The sequence below is a fragment of the Nothobranchius furzeri genome, chromosome 2, assembly GCF_043380555.1.
Source record: "Nothobranchius furzeri strain GRZ-AD chromosome 2, NfurGRZ-RIMD1, whole genome shotgun sequence".
In the NCBI taxonomy this organism is placed as follows: domain Eukaryota; kingdom Metazoa; phylum Chordata; class Actinopteri; order Cyprinodontiformes; family Nothobranchiidae; genus Nothobranchius; species Nothobranchius furzeri.
The window spans coordinates 88829508-88853662 of record NC_091742.1 but is presented as its reverse complement, the minus strand read 5'-3'; the positions used below and the strand labels follow the sequence as shown (position 1 = coordinate 88853662).

Here is a 24155-nt window from a genome sequence, read left to right as displayed (position 1 = left end):
TTAGCTCACCTAGTAAAACGTCGGACTCTCGTGCAAAAGACCCGCATCCAATTCTGGATGTGAACATAGTTTATTTAGAGTTTCCTTTTTACATTAAAAGTATATTTTTTTACAGTAAGATTCCCAAATATTTATTTGAGACTCGCCGAACGGCATTGAATTCACAGATAAAGACATGGGTTCAACTTTCATTTTGGAACAATTTTTCAAGCAAGGGAAGGGAATGATCTGAGCATGCAGGAGGACTGACCCATCATAAACCTTTGTCGGCTGTGCTGAAGAGAAAGGTACAGAACCAAAATTATTTAATTAATTAGCTGCGCGTTCTCCGGTCCTCTGTCCTCCGGGCCACACACACACACGGGACTGTCTCAGCTGTTATTTTCGTTGAGTGTGCACGTACAGCATGCGCGCCTCGTGCACGAGCCTACTATTGAAGCTGCCGTTACGCTTTTGGCCTGAGGGGGCAATCGAGAGCATACAAATTCAAAACTCTGTAAAGTCCCTTTAAATATTTTTATCTCAAATTAATACATTTTAATATCAAAATTTGTATGAAGGCACCACCGGATTTATTTGAAGTGTCCGCTTTTTCTCTATTCTGGATTTTCTTTTCCTGAATAGTTCATGACACGTTAATAAAACAAAGTGACACTCAAATAAAAATGAACCAAATGTAAACAAACTCAAATGTTTCATTCCCCCCCCCCCCCAGTAACTTCCCTATGAATCTCTCCGGTTTGTTGTCAAATCAGGAAGTTAATGGGGAAGAAAAAAAACTTGTAAAAAGAACTGATGTCGCAACATTCAAAATTTCAAAATAAAAGCTTTGATTCAATGTTTGTTACTGTCTCAACTTGACCTAAAAACTCAAAAACAAAGAATGGGAATGATGCAACACAAAAAGTACTTATTACATATTGAAAGTTGTCTTGATTCATTAGTTTGATTATTTTCTGATGGCTGTCATGTGGAGCTGCACTTGTGGGTTCTGCACCCCTACTGGACTGAGGTCATGCAAAACTCATGAGATGCACAGGATGAGGACATTATTTTTATACCATTAGGTAATAAAAGAAAAACCCATGATTCTTACAATTATCTATGTTCTGACTTTTGCTGGAGTTTATCAGATGAATAAATACATAATGGTAATATTGTGGAATTATTTTTTTATATTTTGTGCTGACTTACATCATGCAGATGTCTAATAAGCCCTTTGTTTAATAGATGTCTGAGATGTACAATATGGTAAAAATGAGACAAGATTAAATAAGTTTGGAAAAATACATACCATGCTGAACAGTCGTAACACTCCAAAACTCAGACCTAAGGACGGGAGCTCAGGCTGCACCTCATCACTAATTATGAACCCTAACCCTCTCTATGAAAACAGGGATTTAGTGAAACATTTTGAGCTTGGTGGCTCACTGGTTAGAAACAAGTAGCCCGTGGGCCAGATACAGTCCTGATCTAGGGTAAAGGACTCTCCAGGGATGCAGCAGTGACATCAAGGAAGTAAAAACTACAAGGGTTCATTATGGTTCTCGTGTAGTGAAATTTCTTCTTGGAGTCCTATGTGGACTCTTCTGTGTCTGTTTAAATTAGCCTTTTGGCTAAATCTTTGTTCACAGAACTCACAAGCAAAAGGCTTCTGTCCTGTGTGGACTCTCATGTGATTGTTTAAACTTGTCTTTTGGCTAAATTTTTGTCCACAGAACTCACAGGCAAAAGGCTTCTGTCCTGTGTGGACTCTCATGTGAGTGTTTAAATGTGTCTTTTGGCTAAATTTTTGTTCGCAGAACTCACAGGCAAAAGGCTTCTGTCCTGTGTGGACTCTTATGTGTTTGCTTAAAGTTGTCTTTCGGCTAAACCTTTGTCCACAGAACTCACAAGCAAAGGGTTTATGTCCTGCGTGGAGTCCTATGTGACTGTTTAAATGTGCCTTTTGGGTAAATCTTTGTGCACAGATCTCACAAGAAAAAGGTTTCTGTCCTGTGTGGCCTCTCGTGTGTCTGTTTAAATTAGTCTTTCGGCTAAATCTTTGTCCACAGAGCTCACAAGCAAAAGGTTTCTCCCCTGTGTGGACTCTAATGTGATTGGTTAAAGTTGACTTTTGGCTAAAAACTTTTCCACAGAAATCACAGCTAAACAATTTTTGTTCTGTCTGGACTTCCCTGCACGAGTTAACATTCTGATTCACTCTAACACATTTCTCTTTGAAAGACCCTGAAGAACTGTTTGCTGAATGACTTGTCACTCTCGCATGTTTTTTGAGAGACCGCTTGTGAAGAAATTGTTCGCCACACTCAGAGCAGATAAAGGATTTGTTGACAGTCTTAACATCTGACGGAGAAAACCTGCTCTCATTCCAGTAGATGTCTTCTTCTCCAGTTTCAGGCCCAGAGTCTGACAGCTCAGAGTCTAGATTCACATCATCATCATCATCATCTCCACTAACTTCAGTCTCTGAAGAATCAGATGTCTTTTCATGAGGGTTCAGATATGAGCTCCTGCTAGTTTCTGCTTCTCCACCTGTTTCTGTTATCATCTGGTCAGCTGAGCTGCTCGTTGGGACATCTCTGTCTTCTATTTGATGCTGATGAAGATGCGAGAGCAGAGGTTTCTTTTCATTATCCTCAATCTTTATAGAAACGATAGTTAATGGAAACCTGGCAACATCAGTTTCTTCCTTCAAATGGAGCTGCTCTCCCTCCAGACTGGTCCAAATTTCCTCCTGTTCCTCCTTTATGTGGAGGTGTCCTGGGTCCTGCTGATCCATATCAGCACCCTATTCTGAAGAACTTCTTTAACCAGCACCATCTGTTGAACATCTGTAAGAATCACAGATACACATGATGTTAATTGTCAACTGTTTTAACTTAATTTTCACATAATTGTATTGCTTTAAAATGTTAAATGGTTGTATTTGATATAGCAACTCCTAGAGTCCTAGAACCACCAAAGGCACTTTACAGCACAATCAGTCATTCACCCATGCACAAGCTGACAATGATGAGCTACAATGTAGCCACAGCTGCCCTGGGGCTCACTGACAGAAGTGATGCTGCCATACACAGGCGCCGGTCTAGCCAACCACCACCAGCAGGCAAGGTGGGTTAAGTGTCTTGCCCAGAAGGACACAACAACAGCAACAGACTGCCATCGTCTGTAAAGTAACACTAACCAATACTTTTAAAAGTGGGAAACAGTGACTGCGTGGATACAAACCAAGCCCCCACAATGTGGCTCAAAAATTGGTCCCAACCCGGAAGTACCAAAAATTGCAGTTCCACCCTCATCCGCTGGGGGCTGGTGTCAGAAGCGAGCAAATCCTCATTGACTCCCATGTTAAAAATACCAATTTCACAGCAGAAATAAACATGTTTACAGCCTGGTACCAAAACATGTTTTTTGTTTAAATGATCTAGTTTACACTCATGACAACTCTGAGGGGGGTGAATTTTTTTCTCACTCTTCTGTTTAAGTGTATTAAAAGCCTAAAATTCTGTATAATTAATGAGCATCAGACCCACGTGACCACAGAGCTAGCTCCATGTAAAGGCCTCAGTAGAGCCTCGGTCTGGCTTGGAAACTGTTCCGGGATTTTGAGTCTCTGTGTGTGTGTATTCTGTTTTGGATATTATTTGTGCAACTGTTGGACAAAATGACTTGCTGTGGCATTAATTGCACTAATAGAGCGTCCAAGGAGTCTCCACTTCATTTTTTTCGGTAAGTAAAATTATATTTATGTATTTTAGGTCACTGCCGAGCTGAGCTTAGATTTTAACATGTACTGTTTAACCATGAAATTTAAATGTAATAGGGTAAAACCCAGTGCATTTAACATAATGCTGCACTTTAGAAAATGGGTTGAAATATAACATGTTGGTGGAGCTGGGTTCCGGCTATCGGCTTGTGGAGCTCTCGGGAGACCTCTGTGATCCACCTGGTTTTATCCAGTGGTCAGCCCGGCGTATCTCTGACTCAGAAGCTCTGGTGTTGTGCACAGTTAACTCCGGTTGTAGCTAGGTAGCTATCTCCGTTAGCTTAGCTCCCACCACCGCATTAGCTTTGGGTTAGCTTGTAGCTAGTGCGACTGGGTGTCGTCAGTTGATCCCAGCCTTACAGCCCCACCCTCAGCTCCACCTCTCTTCCCTTTTGTGGAATTGTCTGGGCTTGACGGAACCTGTGACAAGGTCAAAATGGCGGTGGTGGCCACCTCCCATTTGGCCTCAAAAACGTGTTATTGGAGGCTATGGAAACCCATTGTCCAACATTTATATGTCGATGATACAAACTTTACCAAGCTTCCATGAGACAGCTGATCAGATACAGTTTTGTGGAGGGGGTAGGTGCCCTAGGGGGCGGTCTTTACTTGCTTAAAGGCTATTAGCTATTTTCTGTGCCGGTAGCCAATATAAATGCCAGCAGTTAGCTTTTTCAGTTTGTTAACCATCAATAAAAAAAAACGAGGGGTGGGACTTTAACATGTTAATTATGATTAATTAATGAGAAGAAAATGAGGGGTGGGACTTTAACGTCTTAATTATGATTAATTAATGAGAAGAAAATCAGGGGTGAGACTTGAACATGTTAATTATGATTAATTAATTAGAAGAAAATGAGGAATGGGACTTTAACATGTCAATTATGATTAATTATTTAGAAGAAAAAAGGTTAAAAAAATTCACGCCTTTAAACGGGGCTTGCAATTCAAGCAAGGCAAAACCTTAGTCACCGACGCACATGACAATGCACAGAGCTCTGCTAACAGCTACTAAAATGGAAGGATTTGAAGAAATTGCCTTGCTTGATCTGGGAAAACATGTCAACCTCTTAACTTGTAAAAATAAAAATAAACTTCCTGAAAACAACGGAGTCTGTGACGCTGACATTTGAGAAATCCAAAAGGGTTATATATATACCTTTGAGGTTGTGTATATATATACATATATATATACACATATACACACATATACATATATATATATGTGTATATATATATATATATATATATATATATATACACATATATATATACACATATATATACACATATACATATATATATATGTGTATATATATATATATATATATATATATATATATATATATATATATATATATATATATATATACACACACATATACATATATGTTACGATCCAGGCTGTCTAGGGGCCTGGGGTAACAATTGAGGATGCATGTTCTTGTGTTAAAAGTAACAAAACAACATTTACATAAATATAAACACAAAACCCAGATTAACAAGACACATCAGCAGCAACACAAAACAACTAACAACTAAACTCTCAGATTAACAAAATTAATACCAAAACAGCGAAAGACCATCACATAATTTCCTAATTCCCGAGTGATGTCTTAATTAAAGCAAATGAAGGGGTAAAGTGTCCTTTACCCCTAAAAAGGCTGACAGTTAAACACAGAGAGTTTTAAGCTCCCACCAAAGTTGTTACATAAAACTTAACAAAACCAAAAGCTGCTGAGGAGACAACAGACCAGAGAGAACCTCCCAGGCCTGCTGCTCCCTGAACTGAGGGCTGGCTGACTTTTATGCTGCTGGTCATCAGGATCAGCTGAGAGAATCTAACTGGGAGGCAACCTAGTGAGATTGCAGCCAGGTGCTTCATTCTCTCTCTCTCTCTCTCTCTCTCTCTCTCTCTCTCTCTCTCTCTCTCTCTCTCTCTCTCTCTCTCTCTCTCTCTCTCTCTCTCTCTCTCTCTCTCTCTCTCTCTCTCTCTCTCTCTCTCTCTCTCTCTCTCTCTCTCTCTCTCTCTCTCTCTCTCTCTCTCTCTCTCTCTCTCTCTCTCTCTCTCTCTCTCTCTCTCTCTCTCTCTCTCTCTCTCTCTCTCTCTCTCTCTCTCTCTCTCTCTCACACACACTCACACACACACACCACACATGTTTACACTTCTGAGATGATTACCATCACCATCTAGGGCTGGGTGATATGGCCTAATATCAATATCACGATATATTGAGTATCTCACCTCAGTAACGATAAGTGGACGATAACTACAGGTATGCGCAGAAACAAATGTTGTCCACTAGATGGGGCTGTCACGCATATTACGCTGAGTCACATTTTTACGTGTCTCTTGGTGGTACAGCTTCTTAAAGGGACATGAATGTTGCCAACCTACACATCTTTTCATTTTTTTATTATCAAATTTATTGAAATGGGAAATTTTTTCTCGATAAATGTCAGAAAGTTCGATAATGATAAATTTTCGATTTATTGCCCAGCCCTATGACCTTCACATGACTAAACAATTACACACAATCCCCCCCCCCCCATCAGATATAGATACACACACAAAAACATGATGGAAAAATATGAGTTGTTATTATCGGCCCAGTTTTACTTATTGGACAAGTATATATTAAAAGATGACTAACAGCCAATACCGATATGGATGCCAATATTTCGTGATCCCTATCAGAGTCTGGCCTTGTTCGAGTTGAGCAGCGCCTCACCTGTAAAGTAGACGAGAGCAGACGGACGCAGCAGGGGGAGTGGCTGAAAGTAGACGTTTAAGTCGGAAAAATTTCCCTACATGTGCAGCTCGTGGGTGACGATGCATGAAAATATCGCGTTAGAGTTCATACTTGTTTAATTACTTATTTTAATTCTGGTGCCTTTTAGCAACCGAAACACATCCTCACGTGCTTTTGGATATCATATATTTTTATATGGAGACCTGACTGTAAGAATAAGTAAAGGCTATCAGCTCTAGGTTTAGTGTGCTCATAGGAAACGTGACAAAAGAACGCAAACCATTCCTGTTTATGGCCTATATAGTTGTCATCATCAACGTTACATGATTTACAGAATACATGTGACCAACTAGCATTTTGCATTCAACCACCGGATGTTTGGATCAAAATGTGAACCAATCAGAACTTAGATCAGGTGAGAGCCAGGCGTTTCCTGTCATTACCCTAGGTTTTGCAGCCAGTGGAGAGCAACTGCAGCACCTTGCTCCAAAATCTGCGGCTGCTTTGACCTCACGAGGTTATCGTTGCCTACGTAGACACAAATCTAACCGGCAAGCACTGCGCACCGATCACCGGTGATGTGATCTGCGCAGAACTGGCTCATCTCGAACACGGTCTATGTCTTTGGAGGTGAAGCAAAGAGATAAAACCATCTAAAGGTATTTTCATATGCAACATGGTTTTCATATGATGTCCGTGACTTTTAAAGACATTTACATTACATGAAAGTGCTGATTTTCAAACAACGGCAAACGTTACTTTAGGTTTAGAATGAAAACTCGTGTAGGACTACAAATGTGTCTCACACTTCATCCTTCCCACTTCAGGTGATGAGCTCCGCAGTAGCAGAGCACTTCAGGCACAAATAAGACAGAAAGTAGAGAACACGTGCGGACACGAACGATCGTGTGTTAATTTTAGATTTCTGGTTGTGCCACTTTGAGAATGGACCGTGCGCTGGAGCGCAGAACTTCAACGATCATCGCTCTGCCGCTCTCTGCTCAAAAGAGTCCATGAATGATGTAATATAGGTAGAAAACGTTTTTTCCGGCTCCCGTGGATGTGTAGGATACCGAGCTCCCCCATAATTCGATCCCTGCTCCTGGATGAAAAACCGGACATTTTCATCAATACAAGAACCCGACCGGACGCCCCGGACAGAGAGTGAAAAGTGGACATTGTTGGATTGTTCATAATGTTTGCACTCCATACTTATTGTCCTGTGTGTTTTGCCGTAGTGGCAACTGGGAGTGGGAGTGGTTATGTTGGACCGACGAGCGGCAAATAAAAGAAAAATGGTGGCTCATGAAGCAGGCTAGGAATACTGATTCATAAGTTTGAGAGCGGAACATTACGTGGTGTCAGAGTAAATCGAACTAAACGCGAAATGGATTCGTCAGGAGTTCCTGCACCACGAACGGACTGGGATTCAGCTAATCTTCCCGATGCCTGGCGGAGGTTCGTACAACATGTGAAGCTAATGTTTAGCGGCCCGCTAAGCAGCAAGCCCGAGGAGACCCAGTGCAGCTATCTTCTTCTGTGGGTAGGAGAAAGAGGCAGAGACATTTACAACACATGGCAGCTATCTGAGGAAGAAGCTCAAAAGCTGACCACCTACCTCGACAGGTTTGAACAGTGCCTCATGCCTAAAACGAACACCATTTTTGCCAGATACAAGTTTAATGAAAGGCTCCAAGGTGAAGGGGAGTCATTTGAACACTTTGTGACAGAGTTAAAGTTACTCGTCAAGCAGTGCGGCTATGAGAACAGTGATGAAATGATTCGAGACATGATTGTCTTTGCAACCAGGCTACAGGTAGATGCATCGAAGTATGGTTTGGGAGCTGTGTTGATGCAGGACGGACACCCAGTAGCATATGCTTCAAAGACACTGACCCCAACAGAGATTAACTATGCACAGATTGAAAAAGAGCTCTTTGCAGTGTTGTTTGGATGCAAGCGTTTCCACACCTACATATACGGCAGAAGAGTCCTCGTCGAGTCAAACCACAAGCCGTTGGAGCACATACTGAAGAAGCCGATCTCTGTAGCCCCTGCTCGTCTGCAGCGCATGCTGTTACAGCTGCAGAGATACGACATAGAGATCGTGCACCGGCCCGGAAAAGACATACCTGTGGCCGACACACTGTCCAGGAAACCACTGCTCGACCAAGACAGCACGCTGAGCGAAGGCATGGAAGACCAGATCCACTCAGTGATAAACAGCCTCCCAGTAAGTGACAAAAAGCTCTCAGAGATACAGGCTGCAACAAGATGCGACCCGCAGCTCACCCTGCTGAGGCAAACCGTGCATGATGGCTGGCCCGAGGACAGAAAAAAATGCCCAAAAACCCTTTTGTACTTCTGGAATTTCAGAGATGAAATTTCGCACTTCCACCGCATCATCTTCAACGGTGACAAAATCACAGCCCTAAGAAACAATATGCTGGAGAGAATCCACACTGGGCACGTGGGGATTGAGAGGAGTAAGCAGAGAGCGAGGGCCGCCCTCTTCTGGACAGGCATGGGCAGGGACATAAATGCCACGGTGGAAAACTGTTTCATATGTCAGGAGCGGTGCGCAGCGAATCCCAAAGAACCTCTCATTCCACACCAGATTCCTGAGAGACCATGGCAGGTCGTGGCCTCAGATCGCTTCACATGGCGTGGACGGGACTACTTAGTAGTTGTGGACTATTACAGCCGCTACTTTGAGGTTGAAAGGCTATTCTCTACCACCGCAGGGTCCGTCATCAAAAAGCTCAAGGCCATATTCGCCAGGCATGGTATACCAGAGAAGCTTGTCTCGGATAACGGCCCACAGTATAGCTGTCGAGAGTTCAAGGATTTTGCAGTCACATGGGACTTTGTCCACACGACCTCAAGCCCTTTGTACCCACAAAGCAACGGCCTTGCTGAAAGAACAGTTCAATCGGCCAAATCAGTTCTGGATAAAGCTCATGCACAGGGAGTAGATCCATACCTGTCTCTATTGGAGCAAAGGAACACGCAAAGTCGACGGCTTCAGATCACCAGCGCAGCTCCTCATGAGTCGACGTCTGCGCTCAGTGATTCCCATCACTGGACACCAGCTGTCGCCTCGCATCATAAGCCAGACGGTCGTGCAAAAAACACAGATGGAAAGGCAAGAGCGTCAGAGGCACCACTACCGAGGCTGCAGCAGGGTGACCACATTCGCTTTCAGCACAAGTCTGGAAGCTGGAAACCAGCTGTCATCATCCGACCTGCAGAGACTGCCCGCTCTTTCCTGATCCGCACTGGCGAAGGACAGACTATACGGCGTAACCGACGGCACCTGAGAGGAGCCAAGGCGGCACCGGCACCTCCAGCACCAACATCCGATCTGGTAACCCAGCTGGATAGTGCAGCTCCACAACAAGCAGAGCCCCTGTCGCCGTCCAGAGACACTACAACACCAACCAGGGACACTAGCTCTACCCTGACCGCCAGATCAGGACGAGTGGTCAAATCAAGGGTCATTCTTGACCTGTGATTGTAAAGGGTGTAGGCAGATCGCTGCCCTAAAAAGAAAAAAAAAATTCAAGTGGATGTACCAATGTGTGCATATCCTGTGTTGCATTGTTATTGTTAGTTTTATGTCGCAGTAACTTTACATATTACAGTGTTGAGCAGACTGTTCCGTATCCTCATGTTCAAGATGTTCCATTTTGAAATGCATGCCAGCTGTGTCACTGGCGGACATATATATATTAAAAAAAAGGGAGATGTTGGATTGTTCATAATGTTTGCACTCCGTACTTATTGTCCTGTGTGTTGTGCCGTAGCAGCAACTGGGAGTGGTTATGTTGGACCGACGAGCAGCAAATAAAAGAAAAATGGTGGCTCGTGAAGCAGGCTAGGAATACTGATTCATAAGTTTGAGAGCGGAACATTACAGACATGTCCGGGGAAAAGAGGACGTACGGTCACCCTAGTTTAATATAAAGCGGGAGATTACAGATACAGTATTTTACTCGTGCCCTTGCTGCCCTGGGCCCTTTAGAGTTCGTGGGCCCCTGGCAATTGCCCAGTTGCCCATATGGTTAATCCGGCCTTGCCCACTTGCACTGTAAGTACAATAAAACTTAATGATTATCAACTGCAATCTTGGAAAATCAGTTTAATGTTGCTCATTTTTTTACGTACCTATTTTTATTCACTGTAAGGAATCTGTGCTGCGGTTGAAGCTGGGGGACAATAATGGGAGTTTCTAGTAAATTTTCTTTTCTAATTTTAATGTAGGTTTTAAAACTTGTTCTGCTTATTATAAATCACTCAAATGAGGATTTAAAAAGTTCATCTTTAGTCCATTAAATGTTATGGAGACAGACAAAATAGTTCGCAAATCTAAATAAAAATTTGTTGAAGAAATAAACACTTCCGCCGTGGTTACAGCTACTTCCGGCATCTAGTTTGCAGTCAAATCGAAGTAATAGTCAGTGTGAGCAGGATGGATCAGACCAACTCAGATGAGCGAGTCTGATAGAGGGAACCTCTTCAATCTGATGAAAGCAGCAAAACGAGCGCGTTTCTCAGAGAGGCCAAAGGAACAGCAGCAGATCCAGAGGGCAGGAAGTCTAGAGAAAAGCTTTTCTCACCCACAACCTGATTCTGGAGCTCCGATTGTCACGAAAACCGCAGAATATCTTCTCCGGTTCTGGAAAACTCCACCAAGTTGTTGAGGAGGAGAACGTTTCCACAGCCTGGTGATGGTTTACAGCGCTGCTGCTTCTGAGGGAGCTTCTTCTTTCTCCTTTATGGCAAAAACAACTGTAGCTGCTCTGCCGCCACCTACCGGTCTGGAGCGTAGACACACAGTGTCGTCGCCATATTGGATAGGTCTCCACACTCCTAAAGTCAATGCAGAGTGAGCAACAATGCTCTTTTCTGTGCCGCCTACGGTTAAAATAACTGGTGTACAATAACAGATCATGTGGGATTATTATTGACTTTTTGATTTTTATTATTAATTTTATATGTAAACTATACTGTATTTATTTTGCATGCTGCTAACAGTTAGCACAAGGATATTGATTACAGTGACCAACCTTATTCACCAGTCGAACAGCACTGTGATCCCATTCCTCAGAGTGGAATCCCTCCTCATGGCGCAGAATAGACACCAACCAAAATTAGGCAAAATTAGGAGTCAGAACAATAAACAAAAAAGACTAAGAACATCCACACAACTCTGGCAACATAACCTTAACAAAACACACCCAAATTAAAACAAAACTGACAACCCATTACCCACAATGCACCACGCCCAACAGGCACCTGTGTAGCCAACTGCTGCCACTACTAGGCTGAAGAAAGGACCCGAAAAACCCTAGCACACCGTTTTTTATGTTTTGAGTTAGTTTTTTATTTGAAGTTGAATAAATATTAAGCTATTTATTGACTTATTTAATTTATATTGCACACAGTTGTCTTTCACAATCGGCCTTAAAATACATTTATGTCAGTGATTCAACTTCAGAGGAGAAACTAAAATATGAGACAGGCTCATTGCGTGCAAAGCCAGATATTTCAAGCCTTTTATTTGTTTTAATTGTGATACTGGCTTAAAGGTTATAAAAATTCAACATTCAACATCTCAGAAAATCAGAATATTGTGAAATGGTTCAATATTCTAGAATCAAAGAGTCACACTCTGAGCAGCTTATAATGAATCCAGAACACCTGCAAAGGGATCCAGAGCCTTCACTTGCTAGGTGTGTGTGTGTGTGTGTGTGTGTGTGTGTGTGTGTGTGTGTGTGTGTGCGTGTGTGTGTGTGTGCGTGCGTGCGTGTGTGTGTGCTCTGTCTTCTCGATCCCCAGTGAGTCGTGGAGGATGGCTGCTTATACTGAGCCAGGATTCTCTGGAGGTTTCTTCCTGTTAAAAGGGAGTTTTCCTCTCCACTGTCGCTTGATGCTTGCTTAGTATGAGGATTGTTGTAAAGTCACTGACACTAGTCAGTGACTTGTTGCAATTTGCTGGGTTCCTTATTTAGGAAACATTTTTTCTGATTGGCTTAATGAACTGACCTGAATTGGAATGTTTACTATGTGAAGTGCATTGAGACGACTCTTGTCGTGATTTGGCGCTATATAAATAAACTTGAATTGAATTGAACTTTAGATGGCCTCAGTCTAAGCTGGAAAACTGAGATAAATTAACTTTTGCAACATATTCTCATTTTTTGAGTTTCACCTGTAATGCTATTAGACTATAAACAGTTATGTTTTTAATCCTATGTTTATTTACTATCTCACATTTCCTCTTAAACCCTCTGGAGGCAGGCGTTGCAGATTTGCAACGTTAAATCCTACCTACCTGGTTACTCCACATACGTATTTCATGAGCATTTTTAAACTCAGAAGTACCCCTGAAGGACTTAGTTGTTCGTCCTTTTATCAAAACTTATGTTGAGCCTGAGAGGGTTAAAGGTAAATACACTTTTCTTAGTAAATAATTGATTTTGTGCTTTTATTTTGAAGGTCATAAGCGAAAGTAAATCTGACTCAGTAGAAGAAACGCGCCACGAGTTGCTTGTTTTGAGCTGGTGCCGGAGGATGAAGACATTTGTAGTGTCTCTGATTCTCCTGCCAGGTAAGAGGTTTATCTTGTTCATTTGTTGTTCAACCACCTCTGAGGTGCTTTGTGCTGAGTTCAGAAAAGTTTCACACAATGAGTGTAATGAGGCTGTAGCAACTTTTCAGTAGAAAGGAGCAAGAACAAGATCACAACATGCCCTATAGGTTATAAATTGTAAGTCGCTTTGGATAACAGCGTCTGCTAAATAAATAAACATAAACATAAAACAAGACAGTAGAGAAGATCTGATCTTTAGTTTTCTGACCCTGTGGAGTGTTTGCTCTGTTACCACACCCAGGTAAGCTGCCCAACCCATTTCTGTCAAATAGCTGTAACAACTAAAAAACGATCATGAAGATGATTGCAACACACCTGAATGAGGAAATGAATGAACTTGAATTTTAATATTTGGCCGCCATTCGAGCAGGTGGCTCCAGAGTCACTTAAACTTTCTATAGATGTCTTCTGGTTATTTATGGATAACACAAATAACAACAAAACCACACCTAACTGAATTAATTTGACTTTCTAGACAAACTACACAATCCTTTGGTTTATTAAAATGTTTTCATTTGTTTTATTGTTCCAGTTATTTTTTAATGAACATTAATTAGCTTTTGTTTGTTCTAAATTACGAGAGGTCCTTGGTCCAATCCCCAGGCTTGGCACGCACACACACACACACACACAGACACACACACACACACACACACACATTCGTACACACACACACATGCACATGCGCGCGCACACACACACACACACACATGCACATGCGCACACACACACACATGCACATACAAACACACGCACACGCATGCACATGCACATGCATACACATACAGACACAGACACACACACACACACACACACACACACACATTCGTACACACACACACATGCACATGCGCGCACACACACACACACACACACATGCACATGCGCACACACACACACACACATGCACATACAAACACACGCACACGCATGCACATGCACATGCACACACATACAGACACAGACACACACACACACAAACACATGTTCACACCCACACCCACACATATTCATACACACACACACACGCATGCACATGCGCACACACACACACACGCATGCACATGTGCACACACACACACACACGCACACGCATGCACATGCACATGCACACACACACAGACACACATGATCACACACACACACTCATACATACACGCACACGCATGCACACACACACGCACACTCATGCACACACACACACACACACACGCACACACACACACACACGCGCAAACAGACACATGCACACACATGCACCTGCACACACACACACACATACATACACGCACACACATGCACCTGCACACACACACAGACACAGACACACACACACACACACATGCACCTGCACACACACACAGACACAGACACACACACACACACACACACATGCTCACACACACACACACACACACACACACACACACACACATACACACACGCATACACATGCACCTGCACACACACACAGACACAGACACACACACACACACACATGCTCACACACACACACACATGCTCACACACACACACACACACACATACATACACGCATACACATGCACCTGCACACACACACAGACACAGACACACACACACACACACATGCTCACACACACACACACACACACACACACACACACACACACACACACACACACACACACACACACACACACACACACACACACACACACACACACACACACACACATACACACACACACACACACACACACACACACACACACACAGCTCCATCAGCTCTGTGAGGGAGAGATGCACCTGCATTGATGGAGATGTTTTGCTCTCGGACTTACCTGTGACCTGTGGAGCGTTGCAACCACGGAGGTCATTTTCACTTAAGAAGTGGGGGGGACACAACCGGCTTGAGGACCGGGGGGTGGGGGGGTGGGGGGTGGGGTTGTATCTTTAAGGTATGTTCTAATGGTAAACAGGCTTCAACACAAGTGGTTGTTTTCCACTTGTTCCTAGAGCTCAACCAGTGTCTATTTAATAAAGCATAATATTGTTTTTGTATGGCAAAAAGTGCAGGGGTCAAAACTTGACTTTGTAAAAAGTGGGAGGGACATGTCTCCCCTGTCCCCACCCCAAATTATGTCCATGGTTGCAGTGCAATTTCCTGCCAGGACAACAGAGGGCGCAGTGTTATTCTGGGTTCTGGGTCCCGTCATGTTTATATTGTGTTTTTTATATTTCACAGACTTTTGAACATGGACAAATTTGTCCCCCACCTCTGTTCTGTATAGCACTTACAACACCCGCAGGACCAAAGGGCTTATAAATTATGTAATCAACAATGACCCAAAATAAATTAACAACCACGGATCTAAAACAATAAACTAAAAGCTTAAAGTTTCAACAAACTTTTTAGTGTTACTTAAGAAAATAAACTACTGGTGACTGGGAGAACTTGTGAGCCCTGGCAGCTGATTGGACCTATTTTTATCTGTGTTCTTTGCAGTTTTCCAGGATGCTTTGGGTGTAGAAGTGTTTGATGATGTAGAGTCTGTCCAGCTGCCCTGTCAGGTCACCGTTTCTACTTCCTCCGACTCTACGGTGGTTTGGAGTCGAGAGGACCTGAAGTTTTCAACCGTTCATGTGCGTCAGCAGAACGGCGATGACCTCGGAGAGCAGAACCAACGCTACAGCCGTCGGACATCAATGAGGGCGGATGCGCTGCAGACTGGAGACTTGAGCCTGGTCCTGATGAAACCAGAAGTCTCTGACAGCGAGAACTACACCTGCACCATCCGCAGGTTTGGGAAAGAACTGGAGCAGATCCATGTGCTGTTGAGAGTTCTGGGTGTGTGTAGACACGGGTCGCTGTGACTAGAACTCCTTCTGGAACTCTTGAGTGTCCTGAAATCATTATTTTATGTTTCTGTCGACTGCAGAACGTCCTCCGCTGTGGCCTAAAGTTGTATCACCTGTGCTGGCCTTGCTATTTGTCCTGGCAGTTGTTTCTGTGGTGATCATCTACTGTAGATATAAAACCATAAAATACAATCCTGGTAGGTCATTAACGATGCTCAAACACCATCCATCCCTCTGTTTCTTAAAGCTTGTTGCTTAACTGTGTTCTCAGTCTACAAGCTGCAGCTGCAGAAGGCCGTGGCTGGTCAGGAATCGGTTTCCCTGCCCTGCAAAACCAAAACTCGCCTTCCTCTGGATGCTACAGTGGAGTGGAGACGCATTGACACAGATACAGTGGTCTACACGTATCCAAACAATGTACAACATGACCACGCTCAACACGAGAGCTACCAAGAGTGCACAGAGATGATTGAGAACCCTTTGAGAACTGGAGACCTCACTCTGACTCTCCTTGGACCTTGTCCCAGCGACAGCGGTCTCTATGTCTGCACGGTGCTAAAGGAAGGACGCAAACTCAAGCAGAAGATCGTGTCTCTTACAGTGGAAGGTCAGCTTGAACTCTCTGTGGGGTTCCAAATGTGCCAAAAGTATTTGTCCTTTATGTGCATTCACTACACAAGTGATTTCACATTTGGGTTTAATGCAACCAGCGCTTCTGTGGTCACAAATAGGGTTGTCACGGTAATAGTTGACAATAATAATAACCGTCTTGTTTTTAAAAAAACTATATTTTCTCGGTGGATTACCGTGGCTGCGGTGTAGGCGCGGTGACCCTTACCAGCCACCGTATCATCTGCTGAAGTTGCCGGCGGCACATGCGCGCTTTGTTGTTTACAACCAAAACTTTCTTGAAGCTAAAGCTGAAATAATGGCCAAAGGAGGAGACGGCAGCGCTCAGGACATTTATTATCCCTCAAAGAAGACAAAGTGGGAAGTACGGGCATTTTTTGGATATCTGAAGAATGCCAAGGGACAGTTTATAGAAGACGGCTATCCTGTTTGCAGCACGTGCAGAAAAAGTGTCTGTGAAAGGCAGCAACGCTTCAAATCTCATGACACATCTGCGTGACCATCACCCACAACTCTACAGTCAACGCAAGGCAAGCTAACGTTAGCGTTTTAGCTCAAATGCGTGATCTGAGGATTTGGGTTGAGGGAGAATGCAACGAGTTGCTATATAAAGCAGCCGCAGCGCCGCTACCTGCATGTAAACCGTGTTGCGTACACCGCCATGTTGAAATGACGCTATGCATTACGGGGCTCCCAGGGGCAGATAAGAGTTGGTCTCTCCGAGAATAATTATGAATTAACAGTGATTACTGCCTGATGACATTTTCCCAGATCTGCAAAGCTCACTGGAAGGACACAAACCGACGACAATATTTTCCTGATATAGGGTTTTTTACTCAAGTAAGGGTAAAAAAGTATCTGATTAGAAGGCTACTTGAGTACTGAGTATCATCTGATCTAATATTTTTAAATGATGACGTCAAACAGACATAAATTAAGAAGTTATGGGCAAATATTGGTATTTTAAAGACTAAAGGGAAAAAATGTAAACAAATAAACAACATAATTACAAAATAACAAATTTCAGGCAAAATTTTGACACAAACCGAGGACAATATTTTCCTGATATACAGGGTTTATTTAGTTGTCTGAAAACGTAACACGTTTAAAAAATGCCGCGATAATACCGAAAACCGTGATCATTTTGGTCACAACAACCGTGAGGTTAAATTTTCACACCGTGACAACCCTAGTCACAAATAGCATTTTACTGCTACATTGTGCATAGAAATGGGTCACATGTCATAACATTTAACAACTGTAAATTGTTCTGTATTGCTGTAATGTTAGGGTCTTCTAACGTATTATCACTCTTGTATGAAACTTGTCTTCTTGTGTCGTCACGTGATGTCGTCTTTTTCTGTTGTCCGGCTGTTTTGTTACCGGATGTTATTTGGCAAAAAAGATTTCTCCCCGTTACGTCTAGATCACGGGACCGGTTATTTCAAAGTAATGAAAATTTCCAACATAGGTGCCCGACACATTAGCTGGCTATGTTTTTAAGAGGCATGAAAAATGTTTTAAGCTAATTTGTTTTTCCAAATTTGCCATTGCAGCTTTAAAAGTAAAACCGTGAGATTCTGTTTACGGAATATAGCCATATTGTATTTTTAGAGCAGTTAGGATCTGAAAGCCCCACCCACTTACCTGCGCTCCGTCATGATGTTTTAAGAAAACATAAAACATTTTAAATACAGTAAAACGTCTGGATAGGTTGAACGGTGTCCCAGCGGGGTCAACTCTGCTCTCCGGTGGAATGAGTCCGGTGCTTAAATGTTTGGTCCTTTGTCTGGTTACTTACTTAGTGATAATTTTAGCAGTATTATGACTTAGAATTTTACTTGGTTCAGTTTGTTGTTGATCTGAGTTACTACTAGATTTTTCTCCTGAGTTGCAATTAATAATCACACGTTTGTTTGTTTTTAATCTGTGCGTCATCTTCCACAGACAGATATCAACAGTTTAACTTTTGGTCACAGAACTTTAAAAATATTCCTTCGGGAACCCAAACTGAACGTCACACGAATCACTGTAAACTGTCTAAGCTATTTTAAGATGGCAGAAACAAAATGTTACCGGAGGGTTACCGGGGTCCCACCCTGGAGCCAGGCCTGGGGTTGGGGCCCGTGAGCGAGCACCTGGTGGCCGGGCCCGGCCCGAACCGGATACATGGGCTCATCCAACTGTGGAGTGTGGACCCACCACCCGCAGGAGAAACATGAAGGGTCTGGTGCAGTGTGGATCGGGTGGCAGACCGAGGCGGGAGCCTTGGAGGTCCGAGCCCGAGACAAGGAAACTGGTTTTTGGGACATGGAACGTCACTTCGCTGGCGGGGAAGGAGCAGGAGCTTGTGGCAGAGGTTGAGCGGTACCGGCTAGATATAGTCGGACTCACCTCGACACATAGCATTGGCTCCGGAACCCAAGTCCTTGAGAGGGGTTGGACACTCTCCTTTGCTGGAGTTGCTCCGCGTGAGAGGCGGAGGGCTGGGGTTGGCTTTTTGTTAGCCCCAAGACTCTCTGCCTGTGTGTTGGGGTTTACCCCGGGGGACGAGAGGGTAGCTTCCCTGCGCCTTCGGGTCGGGGAACGGGTCCTGACTGTTGTTTGTGCTTATGGGCCAAATGTCAGTTCAGAGTATCCACCCTTTTTGGAGTCGCTGGGATGAGTGCTAGATAGTGCTCCATCAGGGCACTCCATTGTTCTGCTGGGGGACTTCAATGCTCACGTGGGCAATGACAGCATAACCTGGAGGGGTGTGATTGGGAGGAACGGCCCGCCTGATCTGAACTCGAGTGGTGATTCGTTATTGGACTTCTGTGCAAGCAGTTTGGCCAAAACGAACACCATGTTCGAACATAAGGATGCCCATCGGTACACTTGGTTCCAGGGCAGCCTAGGTTGCAAGTCGATGATAGACTTTGTAGTCATATCATCTGACCTGCGGCCGAATGTTTTGGACACTTGAGTGAAGAGCGGAGCGTAGCTGTCAACTGATTACCACCTGGTGGTGAGTTGGATCAGATGGCAGGGGAAGATGCCGTGTAGACCTGGCAGACCCAAACGCATAGTGAGGGTCTGCTGGGAATGACTGGCAGAAGAACCTGTTAAGATGGTCTTCAACTCCCACCTCCGGCAGAGTTTTGACCACGTCCCGAGAGCAGTGGGGGACATTGGCTCCGAGTGGGCCTTGTTCCACTCTGCGATTGTTGAGGCGGCTGTTGCTAGCTGTGGTCGCAAGGTGGCCGGTGCCAGTTGTGGTGGCAACCCCCGTACCCGCTGGTGGACACCAGAGGTTCGGGGAGCCGTCAGGCTGAAGAAGGAGGCCTACAGGGCGTGGCTGGTCTGTGGGTCTCCGGAGGCAGCAGACAGGTACCGGATAGCCAAGCGGGGTGCAGCAGTAGCAGTTGCCGAGGCAAAATCTCGGGCATGGGAAGAGTTTGGTGAGGCCATGGAGAAAGACTATCGATCAACTCCAAAGAGGTTCTGGCAAACTGTCCGGCGCCTCAGGAGAGGAAGGCAGCAACTCGCTCACACTGTTTACAGTGGGGATGGGGAGCTGCTGATGTCAACTGGGGCTATAGTCGGACGGTGGAAGGAATTCTTTGAGGAGCTCCTCAATCCCACCTACGCGCATTCCGAGGAGGAACCAGAGCCGGGAGACCTGGGGATGGACTGTTCAATCTCGGGGGCAGAAGTTGCTGAGGTAGTCAAACATCTAGACAGTGGTGGAGCCCCGGGGGCAGATGAGATTCGTCCTGGGTATCTCAAGGACATGGATGTTGTAGGGCTGTGGTGGTTGACACATCTCTGCAACATTGCGTGGTCATCGGGGGCAGTTCCTAGGGAGTGGCAGACCGGGGTGGTGGTCCCCATCTTTAAGAAGGGTGACCTGAGGGTGTGTTCCAACTATAGGGGGATCACACTCCTCAGCCTCCCTGGAAAGGTCTACTCCAAGGTAATGGAGAGGAGGGTCCGATCGATAGTTGAATCTCAGATTGAGGAGGAGCAATGTGGTTTTCATCCTGGCCGTGGAACTGTGGACCAGCTCTATACCCTTGCAAGGGTGATGGAGGGGGCATGGGAATTTGCCCAACCAATCCACATGTGTTTTGAGGATTTGGAGAAGTAAGTAAGTAAGTAAGTAAAAGTTAATTTATGTAGCGCCTTTCACAGATATAAATCACAAAGCGCTGTACAACATGATAAAGATCAGGGCAAGTACCTCTAACCCAAAAAAAACATCAGAAAAACAATAGCAGTGATAAACGTAGAAAATAAAAGGCTTTTGACTGTGTCCCCAGGGGCACCCTGTGGGGGACGCTCCAGGAGTATGGGGTGAGTGGCTTTCTGTTAAGGGCCATTCAGTCCCTTTACCAGAGGAGCGTGAGTTTGGTCCGCATAGCCGGTAGTAAGTCGGACCTGTTTCCGGTGAGGGTTGGACTCTGCCAGGCTGCCCTTTGTCACCGGTTCTGTTCATTACCTTTATGGACAGAATTTCTAGGCGCAGCCGTGGTGTGGAGTGTGTCGAGTTTGGTGGCAGGAGAATCTCGTCTCTGCTTTTTGCGGATGATGTGGTCCTCCTAGCTTCATCCAGCTCTGACCTTCAGCTCTTGCTGGGTAGGTTCTCGGCCGAGTGTGAAGCGGCTGGGATGAGGATCAGCACCTCCCAATCTGAGACCATGGTTCTCGACCGGAAAAGGGTGGCTTGCCAACTCCCGGTCGGGGGAGAGGTCCTACCTCAAGTGGAGGAGTTTAAGTTTCTTGTGTTCTTGTTCATGAGTGAGGGTAGGAGGGTTCGGGAGATCGACAGGCAGATTGGTTGAGCGTCTGCAGTGATGCGGATGCTGAGCCGATCTGTCGTGGTGAAGAGGGAGCTGAGCCAGAACGCCAGGCTCTCGATTTACCGGTCGATCTACGTCCCAATCTTCACCTATGGTCATGAGCTTTGGGTAATGACCGAAAGAACGAGATCGCGGATACAAGCAGCCGAAATGAGTTTCCTCCGTAGGGTGGCCGGGCTCAGCCTTAGAGACAGGGTGAGGAGCTCGGACATTCGGGAGGGACTCGGAGTAGAACCGCTGCTCCTCCGGATCGAAAGGAGTCATTTGAGGTGGTTTGGGCATCTGGTCAGGTTGCCTCCTGGATGCCTCCCTGGGGAGGTGTTTCGGGCATGTCCTGCTGGCAGGAGGCCCCCCTGTCGACCCAGGACACGTTGGAGAGGTTACATCTCCAATCTGATCCGGGAACGCCTTGGGGTCCTGTCGGAGGAGCTGGTGGAGAAGGCCGGGGAGAGGACGGTCTGGAGCTCCCTAGTTGGGATGCTGCCCCCGCGACCCGGGTAAGCGGAGGAAGACGACGACATCGAGAAACAAAATGTTGTGTTAGCTGTGTTGAGATTAGCTGTCAGATTAATAATCCTGTAAATCGGTTGTTCAAGAAGCTAAGCTTAATGTGATGCTTTAAGTGGAAAGGAGTAAATGCCTCTTGAGGGGGGGGGACTGGGAGACAGACTGACGCCCTGTCCACATGTAGCAGAATAGTCTCCCAAAGTGAAGATAATTTTTTACGAATTGGCCGGTCATCCACATGAAAACAATTTATGCAACAAAAAAAATCTTTTTTAAAATTCTGTTCAAGATGAAGATTTGCGTTTTCTCTGTTTTAAGCATTTCTGAGTGGACTGAAATAACTAGAGTTTTAGGTTTCACGATGTCACTGTCTGCGACAGAAATGCTGACGGCTATGTGCGACCTGTGTTTACGCTACAACGTGGATGCCCTCAGAGCTATGCTCATGTAATCAATCGTCCCAAACGGTTTTTTGTCTTTTAGCAGTTCAACCTCCTTATCGGTCCACACTAACAAGCTAGGCGCTATGCTTCATGTGTTGTTGAAATGGGTAGGATTCGGAGTACTTACTGCCACCTACAGGTCTGGCATACCTATGAATGTGTTTAATGCAGATTTGTGCCCAACTGGGCCTGATTTTGAGTGATGTAAGGTGGCCAGAAAGTGTGACAATAGTCCTGTTACGTTCATTAAAGGTTCCGGTACACTGAGGGGTAAAATTGTTATCAATGCTGCTTTTGAAGTACTGTCTTAAAGAGAACAAACAGTGGACCACATGTTTTCTACTTCCTCCTCCTGAGATAAATTTGTCTCCTCTGTAGAGCATTCAGTCCCAGATGGCCCAGTTCTAGATGACAGAATATGGGACTGGTTCAGATCTGGGGGATCCAGTAGGAGGAACAGTCTGAGACAGAGTCTGAAGAGCAGCGTCAAACAAATTTTTCCTGGACCAGAAACTTACGAAGACTTCTATGCTCCTGAGTAATGTCCTCTATTCATTTAGCTTATTTAGCTTGTTGTGATGTACCACCATGTTTAACTTGTTTGTTTGTTTTCTTTGTAGGTCCAACAGCGGAGGAGCTACTTCCGTCAAATCAGATTTTGTCTGAAAATGAAAGCGACATATGTCTTTACTCCATAAAAGCTTTTTTTACACATCAATCCGAATGCCTTCATCACACATTGAAAAACCAGTGTAAAACTGCTGCGTTTCAGTTCCACAAGTCACAAACAAGAATTTGTTTATTTTTTGGTAAATGTGGTAAACAATTTGTTTTTCTTACTTGAACATCTAATAAATGTATTTATTTGTTTACTTTGTTTGGCTTCCAACACTTTATCCTTTAGCAGTATAACTAGAGGGATGAGCCCAGATAAGAAAACGTTTTAAAAATTTGTATCCTTTTATAAAGTTCAGCAGAAGAGCCATGCCAATTTTTGACCAGCTCCTCCTCTCTCAGAAATCTTGGGTTTATGCACCATTACCTTAAAGAGCAAGTCACCCCCTACAAGAAACTTACTTCACTCCCTCTTCATGTTTGAAAAATGCAACAAATGCTGTTGCCTGGCAGACCAAGAGGGCGGAGCCGCAAACAAATACACACACACACACACACACAGGCTCACAATGGTATTGTGACATCATAATGTACCAGCTAACATCATAGCATACCTCTTAGCCAATAGCGGTGGCAGATTTAAATTCAAATACAGTGCAGAATTTTTCCCTGTCGATGGCGCAACACTGACAGTTTTATGCAGAATATTTGAATTTAAACAAGATGCACTGAACTGCCAAATTATTGACTACACGTGTCTACAGCACAATTAGACACTCGTTTATATAGTTTATCAACAAAAAAAAAGTGATTTGGGGGTGTATGACTAATCCAAAGATGATTTTATTAGATCATCCAACCCTTCGTGAGGAGTGCTCTGATCCAATCGGAAGGCCTGGACCGCTCCTATCATAAATGCTGGCTTTGGCGTCACCCACCACCGCCTCACTACAACTGCAAATAGCACTATTAACATAACAAGTCAAGACTAGCAGAGAATTCCAACAACACTAGTTCCTAACGTTAATTCTACAGCCATAACTGCTAGACACTTCAACCATAAAACACAGTGGGTTTCAGCTGCTTTTATTTTGAAAAGGG

At 44.4% G+C, this 24155-nt stretch overlaps 2 protein-coding genes across 4 annotated transcripts; one reads left to right on the top strand and one right to left on the bottom strand.

Annotated features, from left to right (window-relative positions):
* Positions 1–51: 51 nt before the first annotated feature.
* LOC139066135 (zinc finger protein OZF-like) lies at positions 52–11281 on the bottom strand. 2 transcript variants are annotated; one of them, XM_070548149.1, is made up of 2 exons: positions 11142–11281; positions 52–2834 (listed from the first exon to the last, which is right to left on the bottom strand). In XM_070548149.1, exon 2 carries the CDS (start codon positions 2780–2782, stop codon positions 1526–1528), a length of 1257 nt encoding a protein of 418 aa, XP_070404250.1. In that variant the 5' UTR covers positions 2783–2834; positions 11142–11281; the 3' UTR covers positions 52–1525. The 2 variants fall into 2 exon arrangements, with proteins under 2 accessions (XP_070404250.1, XP_070404251.1); XM_070548150.1 differs by having other exon boundaries at positions 11149–11279.
* Positions 10331–23316, top strand: LOC107376812 (uncharacterized). Of its 2 annotated transcripts, none has more exons than XM_054747350.2 (7): positions 10331–10612; positions 13024–13135; positions 15666–16007; positions 16099–16215; positions 16290–16625; positions 22818–22977; positions 23060–23316. In XM_054747350.2, exons 1-7 carry the CDS (start codon positions 10583–10585, stop codon positions 23103–23105), a joined length of 1143 nt encoding a protein of 380 aa, XP_054603325.1. In that variant the 5' UTR covers positions 10331–10582; the 3' UTR covers positions 23106–23316. The 2 variants fall into 2 exon arrangements, with proteins under 2 accessions (XP_054603325.1, XP_054603326.1); XM_054747351.2 differs by lacking the exon at positions 10331–10612 and adding an exon at positions 11291–11410.
* Positions 23317–24155: the final 839 nt, after the last annotated feature.

Bases quoted from the DNA above. Each gene is read 5' to 3' on its own strand.
- LOC139066135 (XM_070548149.1), bottom strand. From the start codon at position 2,782: ATGGATCAGCAGGACCCAGGACACCTCCACATAAAGGAGGAACAGGAG.
- LOC107376812 (XM_054747350.2), top strand. From the start codon at position 10,583: ATGGTTAATCCGGCCTTGCCCACTTGCACT. The intron at 16,626-22,817 runs GTCAGCTTGAAC...TCTCCTCTGTAG, and splicing joins CGTGTCTCTTACAGTGGAAG to AGCATTCAGTCCCAGATGGC. The intron at 22,978-23,059 runs GTAATGTCCTCT...TTTTCTTTGTAG, and splicing joins GAAGACTTCTATGCTCCTGA to GTCCAACAGCGGAGGAGCTA.